General features: G+C 29.7%; 1 protein-coding gene across 2 annotated transcripts in view; it reads left to right on the top strand.

The window, feature by feature from the left end:
* The window catches only part of Klc (kinesin light chain), a 331,732-nt gene that overhangs the window by 273,877 nt on the left and 42,110 nt on the right, over window positions 1-15,745 (top strand). For both annotated transcript variants that reach the window (XM_065503173.1, XM_065503172.1), the window contains exon 5: window positions 14,549-14,854. In XM_065503173.1, coding sequence (XP_065359245.1) covers window positions 14,549-14,854 — 306 coding nt within the window. The remainder of the gene's footprint in view (window positions 1-14,548; window positions 14,855-15,745) is intronic.

Raw genomic sequence — 15,745 nt, 5'->3', positions numbered from 1 at the left:
GACAAGGTAAAGTATACTTCTGACGCTGAAGTCGACTATAAATATAAAACTAGCTGAAGTTGTTTTTAACTCGTTTAACAACAGCATCAGCTGTTCTTCGCCGAGTAAAAAAGTTCGTCACAAAGTAAAAAATGTTTAAGTTACAAGATATTGGTATAGATTTTGCAATTATTGAACATTTATCAATAAAATTAGTACCAAAATATCGTAATTATTATTAATTAATCTTATCTTTTCCACAACAAACAACTTTCTTTAGATGTCCCGGTTACTTTTATTGTTTAAGTTTTTTTGATTTTTTCTTTAATTTTGTATGTCAGCTGTTCAGCGTTTCCACTTGTCTGTTTTTTGTTGTATATTGTAGAGTTGTGTAGCTCATGAATGACCTAGTTCAATTGAACGATTCACTCAACAGAGCGAAGTGAATCATTCATCATACTGAGCGTTTTCAGCTCAGCACTGAGCGTTTTATGCTCATGTTTCTTTCAGTACTCATGAAAGAGCTGCACAAGCACATTCATTTGTCATTTTCAATGTTTCACATGTTTCACTTTACTCGTCAATTCTGTAACATTCTTTCGCTCACTGACATTGAAAAGTGAGTGAGTATTGTGTCCTACAAAAATAAAACGATCATTCGAATGTAGGTTTGTTATGTATGTATATGATCGTATGCTGCCGCGAATATATTTTTGCTTTGATATGATACAACGTTTGTATGAATTGTTTCAAGAATTATTAGAGTTATTCAAATTGTTTTTGTTTTCATGAAGAATGAGTGTGAATTTATTTATGGTATGGTGATGTAGAATGAAATAAAGAAAGAGTATTGCTACAGTTTGTAAGTATATTTCATAAAATAATAATGAAAAAGGGAAATACATAATTGTTATTGTTAAAATAATAATTGTAATTGAAATTATGTAATTAGTAAAATAAATACTATTTCAAAAATACATTAGTGGGATTATATCTACCAAAAAACATAATTAAAAAAAAACAAAGTACTGATATTTTAATTAAATTAGCAATATTATTTCAATCACTTTTTTTTAGAAAACATATATCTTATGCACTTTTTTACTATACTGCTACATCAACAGAACATTTGTCAGCCGCCATGAGCGACCTATCGTGGCTTTTCGCTGTTTTTTGGAATGACAGTTTTGCGTTATTTCGTAAAACAATAAAATCTTATTCCTTAAATTCAGAAATTCTATTTATGTATATATTGTTATATCATAAAATAATTAAGTTAATGTTGAAAATATTTTTATACAAATTGTATCACAAAACAATTTTTCTTTCGTATTTTTAGTAGAAATTTTGTTGATCATATATATATAAGTTGTAAAAGTCAGGTAAAAAATATATATTTTGCCAATTGATAACTAACATTATGTAAATGGGAAAACCCCAAAAAAATTGCAACAATATTAATTTTGGTTTAGTTATTGTCACATTTTTATTTTGGATCAGAATTATCAGATCATCAAAATATTTTTCCTTTTTCAAATTCCAGTTAATATCTTGAGTTTTTTGTTAATTTTATTATTTTGTGGTAAAATAATACCTTATAGTTAGTGAATGTTCTGCTTAACAAATATTGTCTAAACATTTGCTTACCATCGGAAATTAAAAATAATAAAAAATTAACTCTTTTTTCCGCAAAAATATTAGTTTAAATAAAATACAATTTGATTTTTTAAAATTTTAATCAATTATTTCACGCATAAATCTCTAATTGTCAAAAGACTGTGTGTTTTTACAACTAACAACAGAAATAAATGATTTAATTCACTACAAGCAATTCTCAAAATGAAATGGTCATTATACAACATACTGAGCTAATGAGCTAAAAGAGCAACCTAGTTCATTTCAGTGAGCTGAGCTGAAAAGAGCGGTCACTTCACTGAGCTAATAAACCCAACTCTAGTATATTGTATGAAAACATTTTTGCATTTGCGGTGGCACCCAGTTAAAGTCGGTTCAATTTAAAAAAATACTTTAATTTTGACTATGGTTGCAAATTAATAAAAAGCAGGTTTTTATTTTAAAGTTGTTTTTAAAAAGAACCGACTTTAGTGTTTGACTATGATTATGGGCCATTATATCTTAATTAAAAATACTTCTTATTAAAAAAAATTAAATAAAATTATTAATTAATAAATTTAGAATAAACAAGTAAGAGTGCTATATTCGGCTGTGCCGAATCTTATATACCCTTCACCAAATTATACTTCAAAATTTTAAATATTTTTAGGTAAACAAAATTTAGTTTTTTTTTCAGTTTTTTAATTTTTTGGAAAAAAAAAATTTTCGATTGTTATTTTAATTTTTTTTTTTTAAATTTAAAATTTTTTTTTTTAAATTTTAAAATTTTTTTTTTTTTAAATTTAAAATTTTTTTTTTTTTAAATTTTAAAAATTTTTTTTTTGTTTTTTAAATTTTTTTTTTTTAAAAAAAAAAATTCGGGTTAAAAATTTTTTCCCGATTTTGACCCATTGTGGGTCCAACTTACTATGGTCTTATATACGTCGTTGCAAATGTCTTTGAAATATCTATTATTAGATATCCATATTGTCTATATTAATGTCTTAGTAATCCAGATATAGGTAAAAAAATAGGTAAAAAATCGAGGTTGTCTTGGTTTTTTACTCATATCTCAGCCATTTGTGGACCGATTTTGCTGATTTTAAATAGCAAAATTCTCGAAAGCATGTCTGACAGAATTATTGAAGATTTGGATCCCGAAGATATCTGGGGTCTTCAGAAAACTGATTTCAACAGACAGACAGACAGACAGACAGACGGACAGACAGACAGACAGACAGACAGACGGACATGGCTTAATCGACTCCGCTATCTATAAGGATCCAGAATATATATACTTTATAGGGTCGGAAATGAAAAATGTAGAAATTACAAACGGAATGACAAACTTATATATACCCTTCTCACGAAGCTGAAGGGTATAAAAATTATTGATATTTTTTTATTATATTTTATATTGAATAATGATCACTTGCTTTATGATATTTGGAATATGGGGGATTTCACGTCAAGTGAACCAACTTTTAAAATCGATGTCTTCCGATCGGGATGAAATTTACACCAAGGTTAGACCTATTGGATAGTAATATACAATTTTTGATTTTTTTTCGGTAAAATCGAACTTTTTTTTCAAAAGGGGCCCTTTTTTTAAATTTTTTTTTTTTTGCTCAAAAGAAAGCTTAGGTCTATTTCTTTAAGAGCTTTTTGGTATCGTAGTGGGATGCAAGTGGGATAGTATCAAAATAAATGTTCTAACACAAAAATTGTATGTCTTGACTTACAAAATATTTATTTTGATAGATATTCCACTCGCATCTCACTACGAGACCAAAAAGCTCTTAAAGGAATAGACCTAAGCTTTCTTTTGAGCAAAAAAAATTTTTAAAAAACGGGCCCCTTTTGAAAAAAAGTTAGATTTTGCCGAAAAAAATCAAAAATTGTATATCTTGAGTTACAAAACATTAATTTTGCTTATATCCCACTAAGCGACCAAATAGATCTTAAAGGACTAGACCAAGCTTTATTTTGAGCAAAAAAAAAATTTTAAAAAAGGGACCATTTTGGAAAAAAAGTTCGATTTTGAAAAAAATGCTGCAACACAAATTTCGTTTTTTTAGAATAACAGACCAAACAGTTACCAAAAACACAAATATTTGCGATTTTATATCACCTTAGCTTAAATGCTCAAATGTAAGTTGTTATTAAATCAGATAAATATATTTTCAATATACAATTTGTAATATTTTATGATAATACTACTACTCAACACGTTTTCAACCATATCACCCCAAAAATTTTAATTTTAAAAAAATACCAAATACGTCTATGTAATTTCTTAAATTGATTCTTAATTTTTTATTTTATAATATAATTGTTTTTCAAAATATGAATAATTTGATATTACGATTTATACTGCTTTAATAATATTTTTAAATAAACATTAGTAATCTAACATGACTCTAAACCTATTAGGGATATTGTACATGTAACTAATTTTTTTTCAAAAATATCAATGTGAAAAGGGTATATTAAATAACTTCATTGAAATAAATATAAATACATTTTAAATGAGAAATACATTCTTATTCAAAATTGCATTAAAACTTTTCTTGTGTCTAAAATGTTATGGATTTAATTAAGTTTTTTCCTTCTCCAGTAAAGTAACAAAAAATCGAGTTACGCCTTTTTTATATTAAGCCATCGATATGTATGTAATTTTATTAATTAATTTAATTTTTTATAATGAAAAATTATGAATTTTATAAATGTAATGAAATCAAATTTAATGTTAATCGAATATATATGTATATTAAATTTTTTTCTGAAAAAATAAGAATTTTGCATTTATCTCTATTAACAATAACAACACTTAAATTTTCTCTGTGAAATGTAAACACAAAAACCATACGATACAACTTAAGGCCCAACTATAATGTGCATAAGCTAGCTTAAGTTAATGTCAAAACCGAACGAGAAGACTGTCAAATGCTTAAGAAAATCCAAAGAAACTTTTAGGTGGCCATAATATACTTATGTGCATTCAAAACAATTTAGCCCCATTTGCACATTTATGTGCAACACGTAATTAAAAAAATACGTATTTCATATTATTTTATGAAAATAAATTAATTTTCTTCATCCTTTTCATTTTTTCTTTATTCTCTTTGTATACAATAAACAAACTTACGGCATGTGCGACCAGCTTCGCTCTTTGCTTAAGCAAATAAAATTTGACGAAACTCTCTTAAGTACATTATAGTTTGTCACATACGTTTTATATGTATTCGAACAGTTGCTTAAGCTGACTTAAACTAGTGTATGCATATTGTTACGAAATTGTACTTGAATTCAAATATAACGATTTTAACGGCTGATTTAAAAGTAGCATAATGCTTTCAAGTAACAGTGCTGTAAAACTGTAACATATCTGTGGGCATTGTTAAATAAAAGCTTTCAGTTGATTTGATTGTAAGTTGGCAACGCTGTATTCGAGTTCGAATAATCAGTTAAAGAACATTGTAGAAAGTACACCACAGATGGCGTATGATCTAGAATATTCGAACTTTGACAGTTAAAGAGCTTTCTAGATGGTAATGCAGTGTTATAAATAGTGGCAGAGGTTGCAGTCGTTAGTGAGTTTATCAGAGACGCTTTTCGAATAAACATCATCTAAGTGCCTTAAAGTGTGTTGTGTTTTCAAAGTAAATTCGTGTACATTATAAATTGTGTCTGTAATTCTGAGAATTTATAAACGTGTATAAAAAACATTGAGTGGCTATTTAATTCTGTTGTTGTTGTACATTTTAAAGAAATAAAGAGTTGTTACAATTTTCAAACTACTAAACGGCTTTTATTTGCAATCAAAAGTATCCGGTTTATTTAAAGGAAATAAACCAGCGTTTTGAAAAGGTTAAAACGTAACAATATTATAGTTGGGCCTTTAGCTTCACAAAGTGTATACAACAACAAATTCTAACCAACCAGCCGAACTAGCCAGTCGTACTATTCAGTCGAGCTAGCAGTTTTTGTTACGCTGCGTAGTACGAAAAACAAAACTCGAAACTGACAATGCGTAAGCAGCACACACAGAAATGTTTTTGCTGCTGAAGTCGTGTAATCAGTTCGGTAGAGTTGAAAACTGAAACATGGCGGCTGCTGGAAAAAAACAAAATCGATTGCTGCTTGCTGTTGTAATGTGTGTGCACAGTCAACTGTTTTCAGTAACCATGTGATCAAAAGCTGAAACTAGTTACTTTTTTTTAAGCATGAGACTGTAAAAAGTTAACTATTCAGTAAAATACGACTGCTTTTAGTAGTTCTTCGAAACCCTGGTTAAAAGTCAAACTCGTACAGTTAATTTTTTCTTCGTCATAAATAATTCGCTTTAACTCTTTATGTGTGTCTCCATAACATGCAGACAGTTATACAAAAACCCTGACCCAACATTATAAGCATTATGCTTCGGATCATTGTCCTGATAGAAATGGTAGTTGTTGCTAATATAACAAAATGGACCCCAACACATTTTTGAACCTCCATCTTGTTTTACTGTAGTTTTTACATAAATCAGAACTAAATTTGGTCTCAATCTCTTTCCAAAAGAAAAATCTTTGTTTTGTAGGTAATTTGAAGCCCAATCAAAATTAGTTTTCACCAACAGAACAATCCATATTCGGTGCAAATAACTTTGGATGTAAGGAGTGAGATCGAAAAATTCTTAACATACATATATGTTTATAAAAAAGAAACCACTAAACTTACAGCTTTAATTTTTTTTTATTTGATTGAAATTATTATTACAATTTACAAAAAAAAATATTTTTATAGTTTTAATCACTAGTGATGAAATTTTGAACCTTTTTCGGAAACCCTTCCATTAACGTTTTTATAGTGCTTTCTGTCACTTTGCTCGAACATGTAGTCCATCTCCGTTTAAAATCTACCACACTTTTGGACACCTTTTTTGTACTCTTCAATTCTCTTTTAACAAGAGCCCAATATCTCTCCACTGGCCTTAGCTCCGGGCAGTTTGGAGGATTTGCCTCTCTTGGTACAAATACCACATTATTGTTCTTGTACCACTCAAGGGCTTGTTTGCCATAGTGACAGGATGCCAAGTCAGGCCAAAAATAAGTGGACACATTATGAAGTCTTATGAATGGAAGCAGCCTTTTTTGTAAACATTCCTTGATGTAAATTTCGGTATTTATAGAGCCCGTTGTAACAAATGAGTGGCTTCTTTTGCCGCAACTGCATATTGCTTGCCATACCAAGAACTTTCTGGGAAATTTTGTCTGCTTTTGGGTCCTAAACTTTTCTTCAACATTCCCTCGAGCATCAGCAACATAAAATTTTTGACCTGGAAGTTGCGAAAAATCTGCCAGAACATACGTTTCGTCATCCATTATGCAGCAAGAATATTTTTTTATAAAACTTGACTTCAATTTCCGTGCTCTGTTTTTGGCCTCTAAATTTTTAGTAGCGTTCCTGTCAGGAACTTTTTGAGCCTTGTATGTTTTTAAACCTGCATTAGCTTTAACTTTTCGTACCAAATAGTCCGAGCACTGAGCTAACCGGGCTGCTTTCCTACCGGATGTGTTGGGAGCTCTTTTGAAAATGCGTTCTATTTTTTTGGCTTTAGAAACATCATGTGGACCATTCCTTCTACCTGAACCAGGTTTTCTATCAACTGACAAGTTCTCCCGGTACTGTTTAATAACATTGGAAACAGTTTGACGGCAGACCTTTGTATGCTTGGCCAACTTTTTGTAAGACCAAGTTGGGTTTTGTTGAAAATATTTAATAATTTCAGTACGCACTTTTTTCTGGTCACTCATTTTAATCAGATTAACAAAAAAATTAATATAATTGACATTACACATAATAACTGACATGTTTTTCAAAGGTAACTTGATCAAAAAAAAATTCAAATAATACTTGGGTTAAAAAATGTAATGAAAAACGTGTGTTAAGAATTTTTCGATCTCACTCCTTATGTCTATGTCAATGGGAATGATTTTTCGTTTGGGGTCTAATTCCTTACACAATTTTTATCCCATCGTTGATGATTTATATACTGCAACGTATGTAGATGATACTGCTATTTTATACTCCAAAGAATCTCCAGTTGGTACTTCGGAAACGTAACAAAGCCACCTAAAAATTATTGAAACTTGATTATAGAAATGTAACATAAAAGTAACAGTGACAATGAATTCTATATACGAATAAGATATTTTAACTTGTTTAAAATTAATCGAATTATTCGAATAATTTTAATTTTTTTAAAAAAGTAAAGAATGAAGTTTTGATGTAGGCTTTTTAATATTTTATTGTTAAAAAATAACGTTTAAGTTCAATTCACGTATTGATTGTTTAAAAAACAATCGAAAACAAAGTCTATCAATTAATTTTCATCAAAAATATTCTGATCAGATTCCCTCCCGAACAAACAATTAACTCGAAAACTCTTTAGTTTCCATTTTGGAGCTATGCACGATGGGGCCAATGACAGATTTTTGAGGAAAAGTTAATTGTTCAAGTCAACCATTTAAAAAAAATAATAACGGAATATTATATTTAATACTTTGAAACACTCCAATTTAAAAATGAAAGTCATGTGGCAACTAGGGTTTGGGGTTTCCCTGATAATTTTATTTCCCGGGAAACGGGAATGAAAAATTTAATTTTTTACTACTAGTAAAATAAGTAAAAAAGAAAATTACTTTATAAAATTGTGCCATTTTATTAAAAACAAAAAGAAAAACAATACATTACAATTCAATTGTATTAAAATAAAACAAAAAAATTGGTTAGAATATTTGGATATCATTTTATTAAATATTATTTCATACAAATAATGTTATGTACATATGTATATGTTCGTCATAGAACTATTTTTTTAAAAAATGAGTTTTCAAAATAACTGAGGCATTCAATAACCCAGCAAAAACTTGGCTTACAAATAAGCCGAAAAATAAGGGGAATTTGACAATTAGACTACTTATTTTTCCGGCGGAATAAGTACTTATTTTTGTTCGCGATGTCGGAAATAAGTGGTTATTATAAAGACAATCTAAATTTTTTGTCCGATTGGTATATGCTTCAAATAAAGCTAATTGCCGTTTAAAAACACTTTCAGCATTTGATTTTAAATGTTTAGGGTTTTCTTTTGCAATATTGATTGCATATTCTAATTTGTTTTTAAAATTTTGCTCCATTTGTATTTCGGAAACATTATCATTTACTCTTACAAGTGTGTGTAAGATCAAACAGTATCAAATGAAATAAAACTAAAATATTTGTTTTGAATCATAGGTAAAATAATTTTTTTGATAAATAATTTAAAAAATTTTAAATTTCCCGGGAATTCCCGACAATAATTTTACGGGAAATCCCGGACCCCAAACGCTAGTGGCAACTCATGACGACATGCCGAGCTGCCAAGTTTTGCTTTGCTACATTTTCTGACATTCAATCATAATGAAACAACAAAAGAGTTTTAGTAGTCAAACAAAAACTTTTAAGATTATAAAAATTTTTAAAATGGAAAACACATGTAAATTTAAATGTTATTAAAACTTTCAAAAAAAAGTAGATGTGGTAAATAATTTTTTGTGTCAACATGTGTGTCTTCTTTGTGAAGTTTTTGCTGTCGTCCATATATTCTTTGGAATAGAACTTTGTTTATCCGAGAGTATCCGTGAAATAATTTATATGTGGGGAAAGGTAATAATGTCTATAATTTTTTGGAAAAACCATCTTCCACTGTTTATAAACATTTATTTCCAGATATCAAAATTTTTAAAATATACGCTATAGCGTATAACTTAAAAATTTGGATATTTATACCCTACACCTCCATAGTGGGGAGGGTATATTGGGTTAGTGCTGATGTTTATAACGTGCAAAAATATTGTACACCACCCACATTATAGTACACCAATCTGCTCAGTAGAGTTGTGTAGCTCATGAATGACCTAGTTCAATTGAGCTATTCACTCAACTGAGCGAAGTGAATCATTCATCATACTGAGCGTTTTCAGCTCAGCACTGAGCGTATTCAACTTAGCGGTTTTGTTTTATGCTCATGTTTCTTTCAGTACTCATGAAAGAGCTGCAAAGCACATTCATTTGTCATCTTCAATGTATCACTTTACTCGTCAATTCTGTAACATTCTTTCGCTCACTGACATTGAAAAGTGAGTGAGTATTGTGTCCTACAAAAATAAAACGATCATTCGAATGTAGGTTTGTTATGTATGTATGTATATGATCGTATGCTGCCGCGTATATATCCCAGCAGTTTGAAAAGTGCCAATTGGAAACCTTGCACCAGCTATATTACTACTTCTACAACTAACTAGTTCGATGTGGCAGCTATTTGTCTTTAGTTTTTGAAAAAAAATCAAGAAAAATAAAATCTTCTAAAATATACCACTTCGATGGCCACATGTAATGCTGAATGTGGCCGTTTGTGTTTTCATTCTCAGTGATGATGTAGAAAATGCAAAAATAGAGAGTAGACTCACATGTTATTCTTAATAACAATTAGAGAGCAGTACAAATAAGAGCTCTGTGGTTTAGTGGTTAGAGCATTTGACTAGAAAACGAGAGGTTATGTGTTCAACCCCGCTCTCAGAAAAATTTCTTTTTTCTTTTTTTCTCAAATGCTGGAGTATTTTCACTACTGAATTTAGTAGTGAAGTGTTATGCAGAGTGTGCCAATCGGCCACTTGCAATGACATCCCCGTGTTAAATTCACCAGTCAATAACGTTGCGAGTGGGTTGAAAATTCACTAGTAGTAGTTCTTAGTGGCCAACGAATTCGACGTAGCGGAACTAGTGCAATGAACTGCAGGGATTTTTGTTTATATTTTTACTTATATTTTTGTTTCAAGAATTATTAGAGTTATTCAAATTGTTTTTGTTTTCATGAAGGAATTTTTATATGTGTGCTATTGAATGAGTGTGAATTTATTTATGGTATGTTGATGTAGAATGAAATAAAGAAAGAGTATTGCTACAGTTTGTAAGTATATTTCATAAAATAATAATGAAAAAGGGAAATACATAATTGTTATTGTTAAAATAATAATTGTAATTGAAATTATGTAATTAGTAAAATAAATACTATTTCAAAAATACATTAGTGGGATTATATCTACCAAAAAACATAATTAAAAAAAATCAAAGTACTGATATTTTAATTAAATTAGCAATATTATTTCAATCACTTTTTTTAGAAAATATATATCTTATGCACTTTTTTACTATACTGCTACATCAACAGAACATTTGTCTGCTGCCATGAGCGACCTATCGTGGGTTTTTCGCTGTTTTTTGGAATGACAGTTTAGAATTTCTGAATTTAAGGAATAAGATTTATAAAATCTTATTCCTTAAATTCAGAAATTCTATTTATATATTGTTATATCATAAAATAATTAAGTTAATGTTGAAAATATACAAATTGTATCACAAAACTATTTTTCTTTCGAATTTTTAGTAGAGATTTTGTTGATCATATATATATAAGTTGTAAAAGTCAGGTAAAAAATATATATTTTGCCAATTGACCCAAAAAATTGCAACAATATTCATTTTGGTTTAGTTATTGTCACATTTTTATTTTGGATCAGAATTATCAGATCATCAAAATATTTTTCCTTTTTCAAATTCCAGTTAATATCTTGAGTTTTTGGTAATTTTATTATTTTGTGGTAAAAGAATACCTTATAGTTAGTGAATGTTCTGCTTAACAAATATTGTCTAAACATTTGGTTAGCATCGGAAATTAGAAATAATAAAAATTTAACTCTTTTTTCCGCAAAAATATTAGTTTAAATAAAATACAATTTTATTTTTTAAAATTTTAATCAATTATTTCACGCATAAATCTCCAATTGTCAAAAGACTGTGTGTTTTTACAACTAATTGATTTAATTCACTACAAGCAATTCTCAAAATGAAATGGTCATTATACAACATACTGAGCTAATGAGCTAAAAGAGCGTCCTAGTTCATTTCAGTGAGCTGAGCTGAAAAGAGCGGTCACTTCACTGAGCTAATAAACCCAACTCTACTGCTCAGGATCACTTTCTGAGTCGATTAAGCGATGTCCGCCTGTCCTTCTGTCAATGTAAACCTTGTAATCAAACTACAGGTTGTAATTTTAAAGATAATTCGACAAAATTTGGTTTAAGATTTTCTCTTGTCACAGGGACAAAGCCTATTGAATTTTGTTAGAATGGCCCTAGCCCTCATACGATTGCCCTATCTGAAAATAGTTAAGCTCTCATAAAAATCTTAGTTATATAGATACCCAAACGAAATTCAGCACAAATAAGTGTATATAAGCCCAAATCGCACCACCAAATTTTTTGACGATCGGTCCTTAACCCTCCGTTAGTCGCAATCATTTTCAATCGAGAATAGTCGCAATGTATCAAACTGATATCAATAAAAGAAAGGTGTGTTTGAAAATAATCTCTTCACTTTTTATTTCGAAAACATAAAAAACAGTATTAAATTCAAAGTATTTAAAAAAATAATACAAATAAAATTGCAGTATAAATATATTTTTATAAAAAAATAGGGTGTAAATATATTTTTATCAAAAAATAGGGTGTTAGGGTGTTTAAAAAAATTTGGCCTGTATCAACTAGATCAGTAGCGAGTACCGGAGGGTTAATTAGACATAGCTCCCATATAAGGCTCACTTCCGAAAATCACTTCAACCATCATATATCTCTTAAAAATGTGGGTATTCCATTAAAATTCAATACAAATAAGTTATATATATGGGGGATTTCACGTCAAGTGAACCAACTTTTAAAATCGATGTCTTCCGATCGGGATGAAATTTGCACCAAGGTTTGACCTATTGGATAGTAATTCAGCCACAATTTTTCAACAAGATCAGACCTCTCGGAGTTAGAGGTGGTCAAAATTTTACATTTTGGCCAAGTAGGTGTTCTCATCCTTATTACCTATTGTTCTTAGCAAAATGTGTCCCAAATAGTTTATCAAAAACTTTGTTGGCTTTTTTTTCGAAATGGGCCCTTTTTTTTTTGCTCAACAGAAAGCTCATATATTTTCCTTGAAGACCTATTTAGTCGCTTAGTGTGATGCGAGTGGGATATCTATCCAAATAAATGTTTTGTAACTCAAAATATTCACTTTTTACTTTTTTTTGCAAAATCTAGCTTTTTTTAAAATGGGCCCTTTTTTAAATTTTTTTCTCAAAAGAAAGCTTGGGTCTATTCCTCAAAGGAATGGACCTAAGTTTTCATTTGAGGAAAAAAAATTTAAAAAGAGGGCCCATTTTGGAAAAAAATCCAGTTTTTTTTTAAATGGGCCCTTTTTTAAATTTTTTTCTCAAAAGAAAGCTTGAGTCTATTCCTTAAAGGACCTAAGTTTTCATTTGAGGAAAAAAAATTAAAAAAGAGGGCCCATTTTGGAAAAAAGTTCTATTCATGTAACCAAATTTTATAACGATCGATCCATAATTAGTCATAGCCCATATAAGCACCACTTCCAAAAATCATTTTAACGAGTTTAAATTTCTTACAGATGTTGGTATTCAAATAATATTCAACACAAATAAGTTCCATATACACAGAGAACATGTCACCTAATTTTTGGGCGATAACTAGTGATAGCTCCCATATACATTTTAAAATAAAATTGTTTATATTCATCTTCTCAATTATCGCTCAATTTCAAGATCAGCCTATCGCCATGCATATATTTCCTGTCACTAGAGGTGGGTGTGGCAGTAGGCGAATTGACTTGAAATGATTACTTAAGTCTTTTATGAGCATTTATGTGACCTAATTGAAAGTCAGACACTTATTATTTTCCAGTGATCTTCAACCGCCGTTGCACTTTAATCCACCTACTGAAAATGGGCGTGGCACTGCCCGATTGACTTAAACTTTTTATATTCATCTTCTCAATTATCGTTCAATTTCAAGATCAGCCTATCGCCATGCATATATTTCCTGTCACTAGAGGTGGGTGTGGCAGTAGGCGAATTGACTTGAAATGATTACTTAAGTCTTTTATGAGCATTTATGTGACCTAATTGAAAGTCAGACACTTATTATTTTCCAGTGATCTTCAACCGCCGTTGCACTTTAATCCACCTACTGAAAATGGGCGTGGCACTGCCCGATTGACTTAAACTTTTTACTGAAGACTTAAAAACTCATTATTATTATTATATGTACGAAATTTGAAAGGTCTAGCTGTTTCCTGTGATTTATTGCCTCAAAACTGGTTAAAAAATGTGAGCTAGTTGGACTGATCCTGAATTCAAGTACAATATAAACGTATTAAAAACTTGTTTACGTCGTTCATTAATTCGGGTTTTAAAATGAGTAACTAATTCTTTAGTAAATGAATTATTTACATTTTCTAAATTATTTATAACAAATTGTGTTATACCCTTAAGCTCTATCAACGTTGTCGAATCTTTCCTTAATCAAGTGGTCTTAGGGAATTACACAAATCTGTCCAAAGTTTTATATCACTGTCAGTGAACGTGGCAAATTTAAGGTCAGACAGTGCATGATTGACGCATTTATAAATACGCAAAAAGTTTATCATTTATACGTTTTATTCGATTATTCTAAATAAAATTGTTCGAATTATTCGTTATTCGTTATAAAATGGTAATTTTTAAGTTGTTCGAATAATTATTCGTAAAAAATTATTCGATTAATCGAGCGATCATTATTCGAATGAATACCCTAGTAATACATAGCCATTTTTAATTAATTAAATAAAATAAGAAAACAAATTTTAATAAAAACTTATAAGTATTTTGAATTTTAAAATATGTATGTAATACAATTAATGAGGTAAATTTTTTTAAATATTTTCCCAGCTAAACTTATTTTCATGAAAATCTAACATATATGTAGGTTCTTCAATAAAAGCCCTCGATATGTTTTATAATTAATATCTTGATTTATAAAATATTTTTTAGGTTGCAGAAGAACGTGAAGAACATAAATATGACAATAGGGAAAATACTCCTTACGGAGAATATGGTGGTTGGCACAAAGCTGCAAAAGTAGATTCCCCAACGGTTACAACAACTTTAAAGAACCTCGGAGCTCTTTATAGAAGACAAGGCATGTTTGAAGCTGCAGAGACTTTGGAGGATTGTGCTCTCCGTAGTAAAAAAGAAGCTTTGGATCTAGCAAAACAGTCCAAAGTAAACCAGCTTTTGGCTGTAAATGACAAGCGACGATCTAAACATTTTAAGGATGATGCTGAAAATACTGAAGAGGTAGGTATTTTGTTATTACAAAAGTCAAGTTTAGATCATTAAGTGTATTCGAATTTTTATATATGGGGGATTTCATGTCAAGTAAACCTACTTTTGAAATCGATGTTTTCTGATCGGGATGAAATTTGCTCCAATTTTTCAACAATATCGGTCGAGAACTTTTTGAGTTAGAGGGGGTCAAAATTTGACATTTTGGCCAAGTAGGTGTTCTCATCCTTATTACCTATTGTTCTTAGCAAAATGTGTCCTAAATACTTTAGGTAGCTATTTATTCAATGTTTTTTTTCCGAAATCAGAAACTTTTTGGACTTTTTTTTCAAAATGGGCCTTTTCTTCTCAAAAGAAAGCTTAGATATTTTCGTTTAGTGGGATGCGAGTTGGATATATATCAAAATAAATGCTTTGTAACTCAAAACCAAGACTGGCAACCGATACCGTTATTAATATCGTTATAAATATCGTTTAAAATTGAGTACCGGTATTGATACCGATACCGAAATAATTATTTCGGTAAAATACCGGTATTCAAATACCGTTTCCCCTAATACCGGTATCATACCGGTACAATACCGTTATCATAACTGTATCAATACCTTTATCATACCGGTATCAATCGCAAATCAATACCTGTATCATACCAGTTCCAATACCGTTATCATACCGGCAGTATAATTAAATTTTGCATACACAGTAGAAAATAGTATTTGATCCTTGACGCCAGGGATGGTAAAATTATTATGTATGATTAGATTATTAAAAAAACCGGTATATTCCAAAAACCGGTTTTCGAATAATTCGAAAAATTGCAATTTTTAAAAAACCGGTTTCGAATACGGTTTTGTATAAAAAAAAACGGTTAACCGGTTTTTCTTATTTTATTTTATAAATTTT

Source organism: Calliphora vicina, chromosome 3 (assembly GCF_958450345.1).
Source record: "Calliphora vicina chromosome 3, idCalVici1.1, whole genome shotgun sequence".
NCBI classification, from domain to species: Eukaryota; Metazoa; Arthropoda; class Insecta; order Diptera; family Calliphoridae; genus Calliphora; species Calliphora vicina.
Note: the sequence above shows the minus strand (reverse complement) of the source record. Positions and strands in the feature narration are given on the sequence as shown.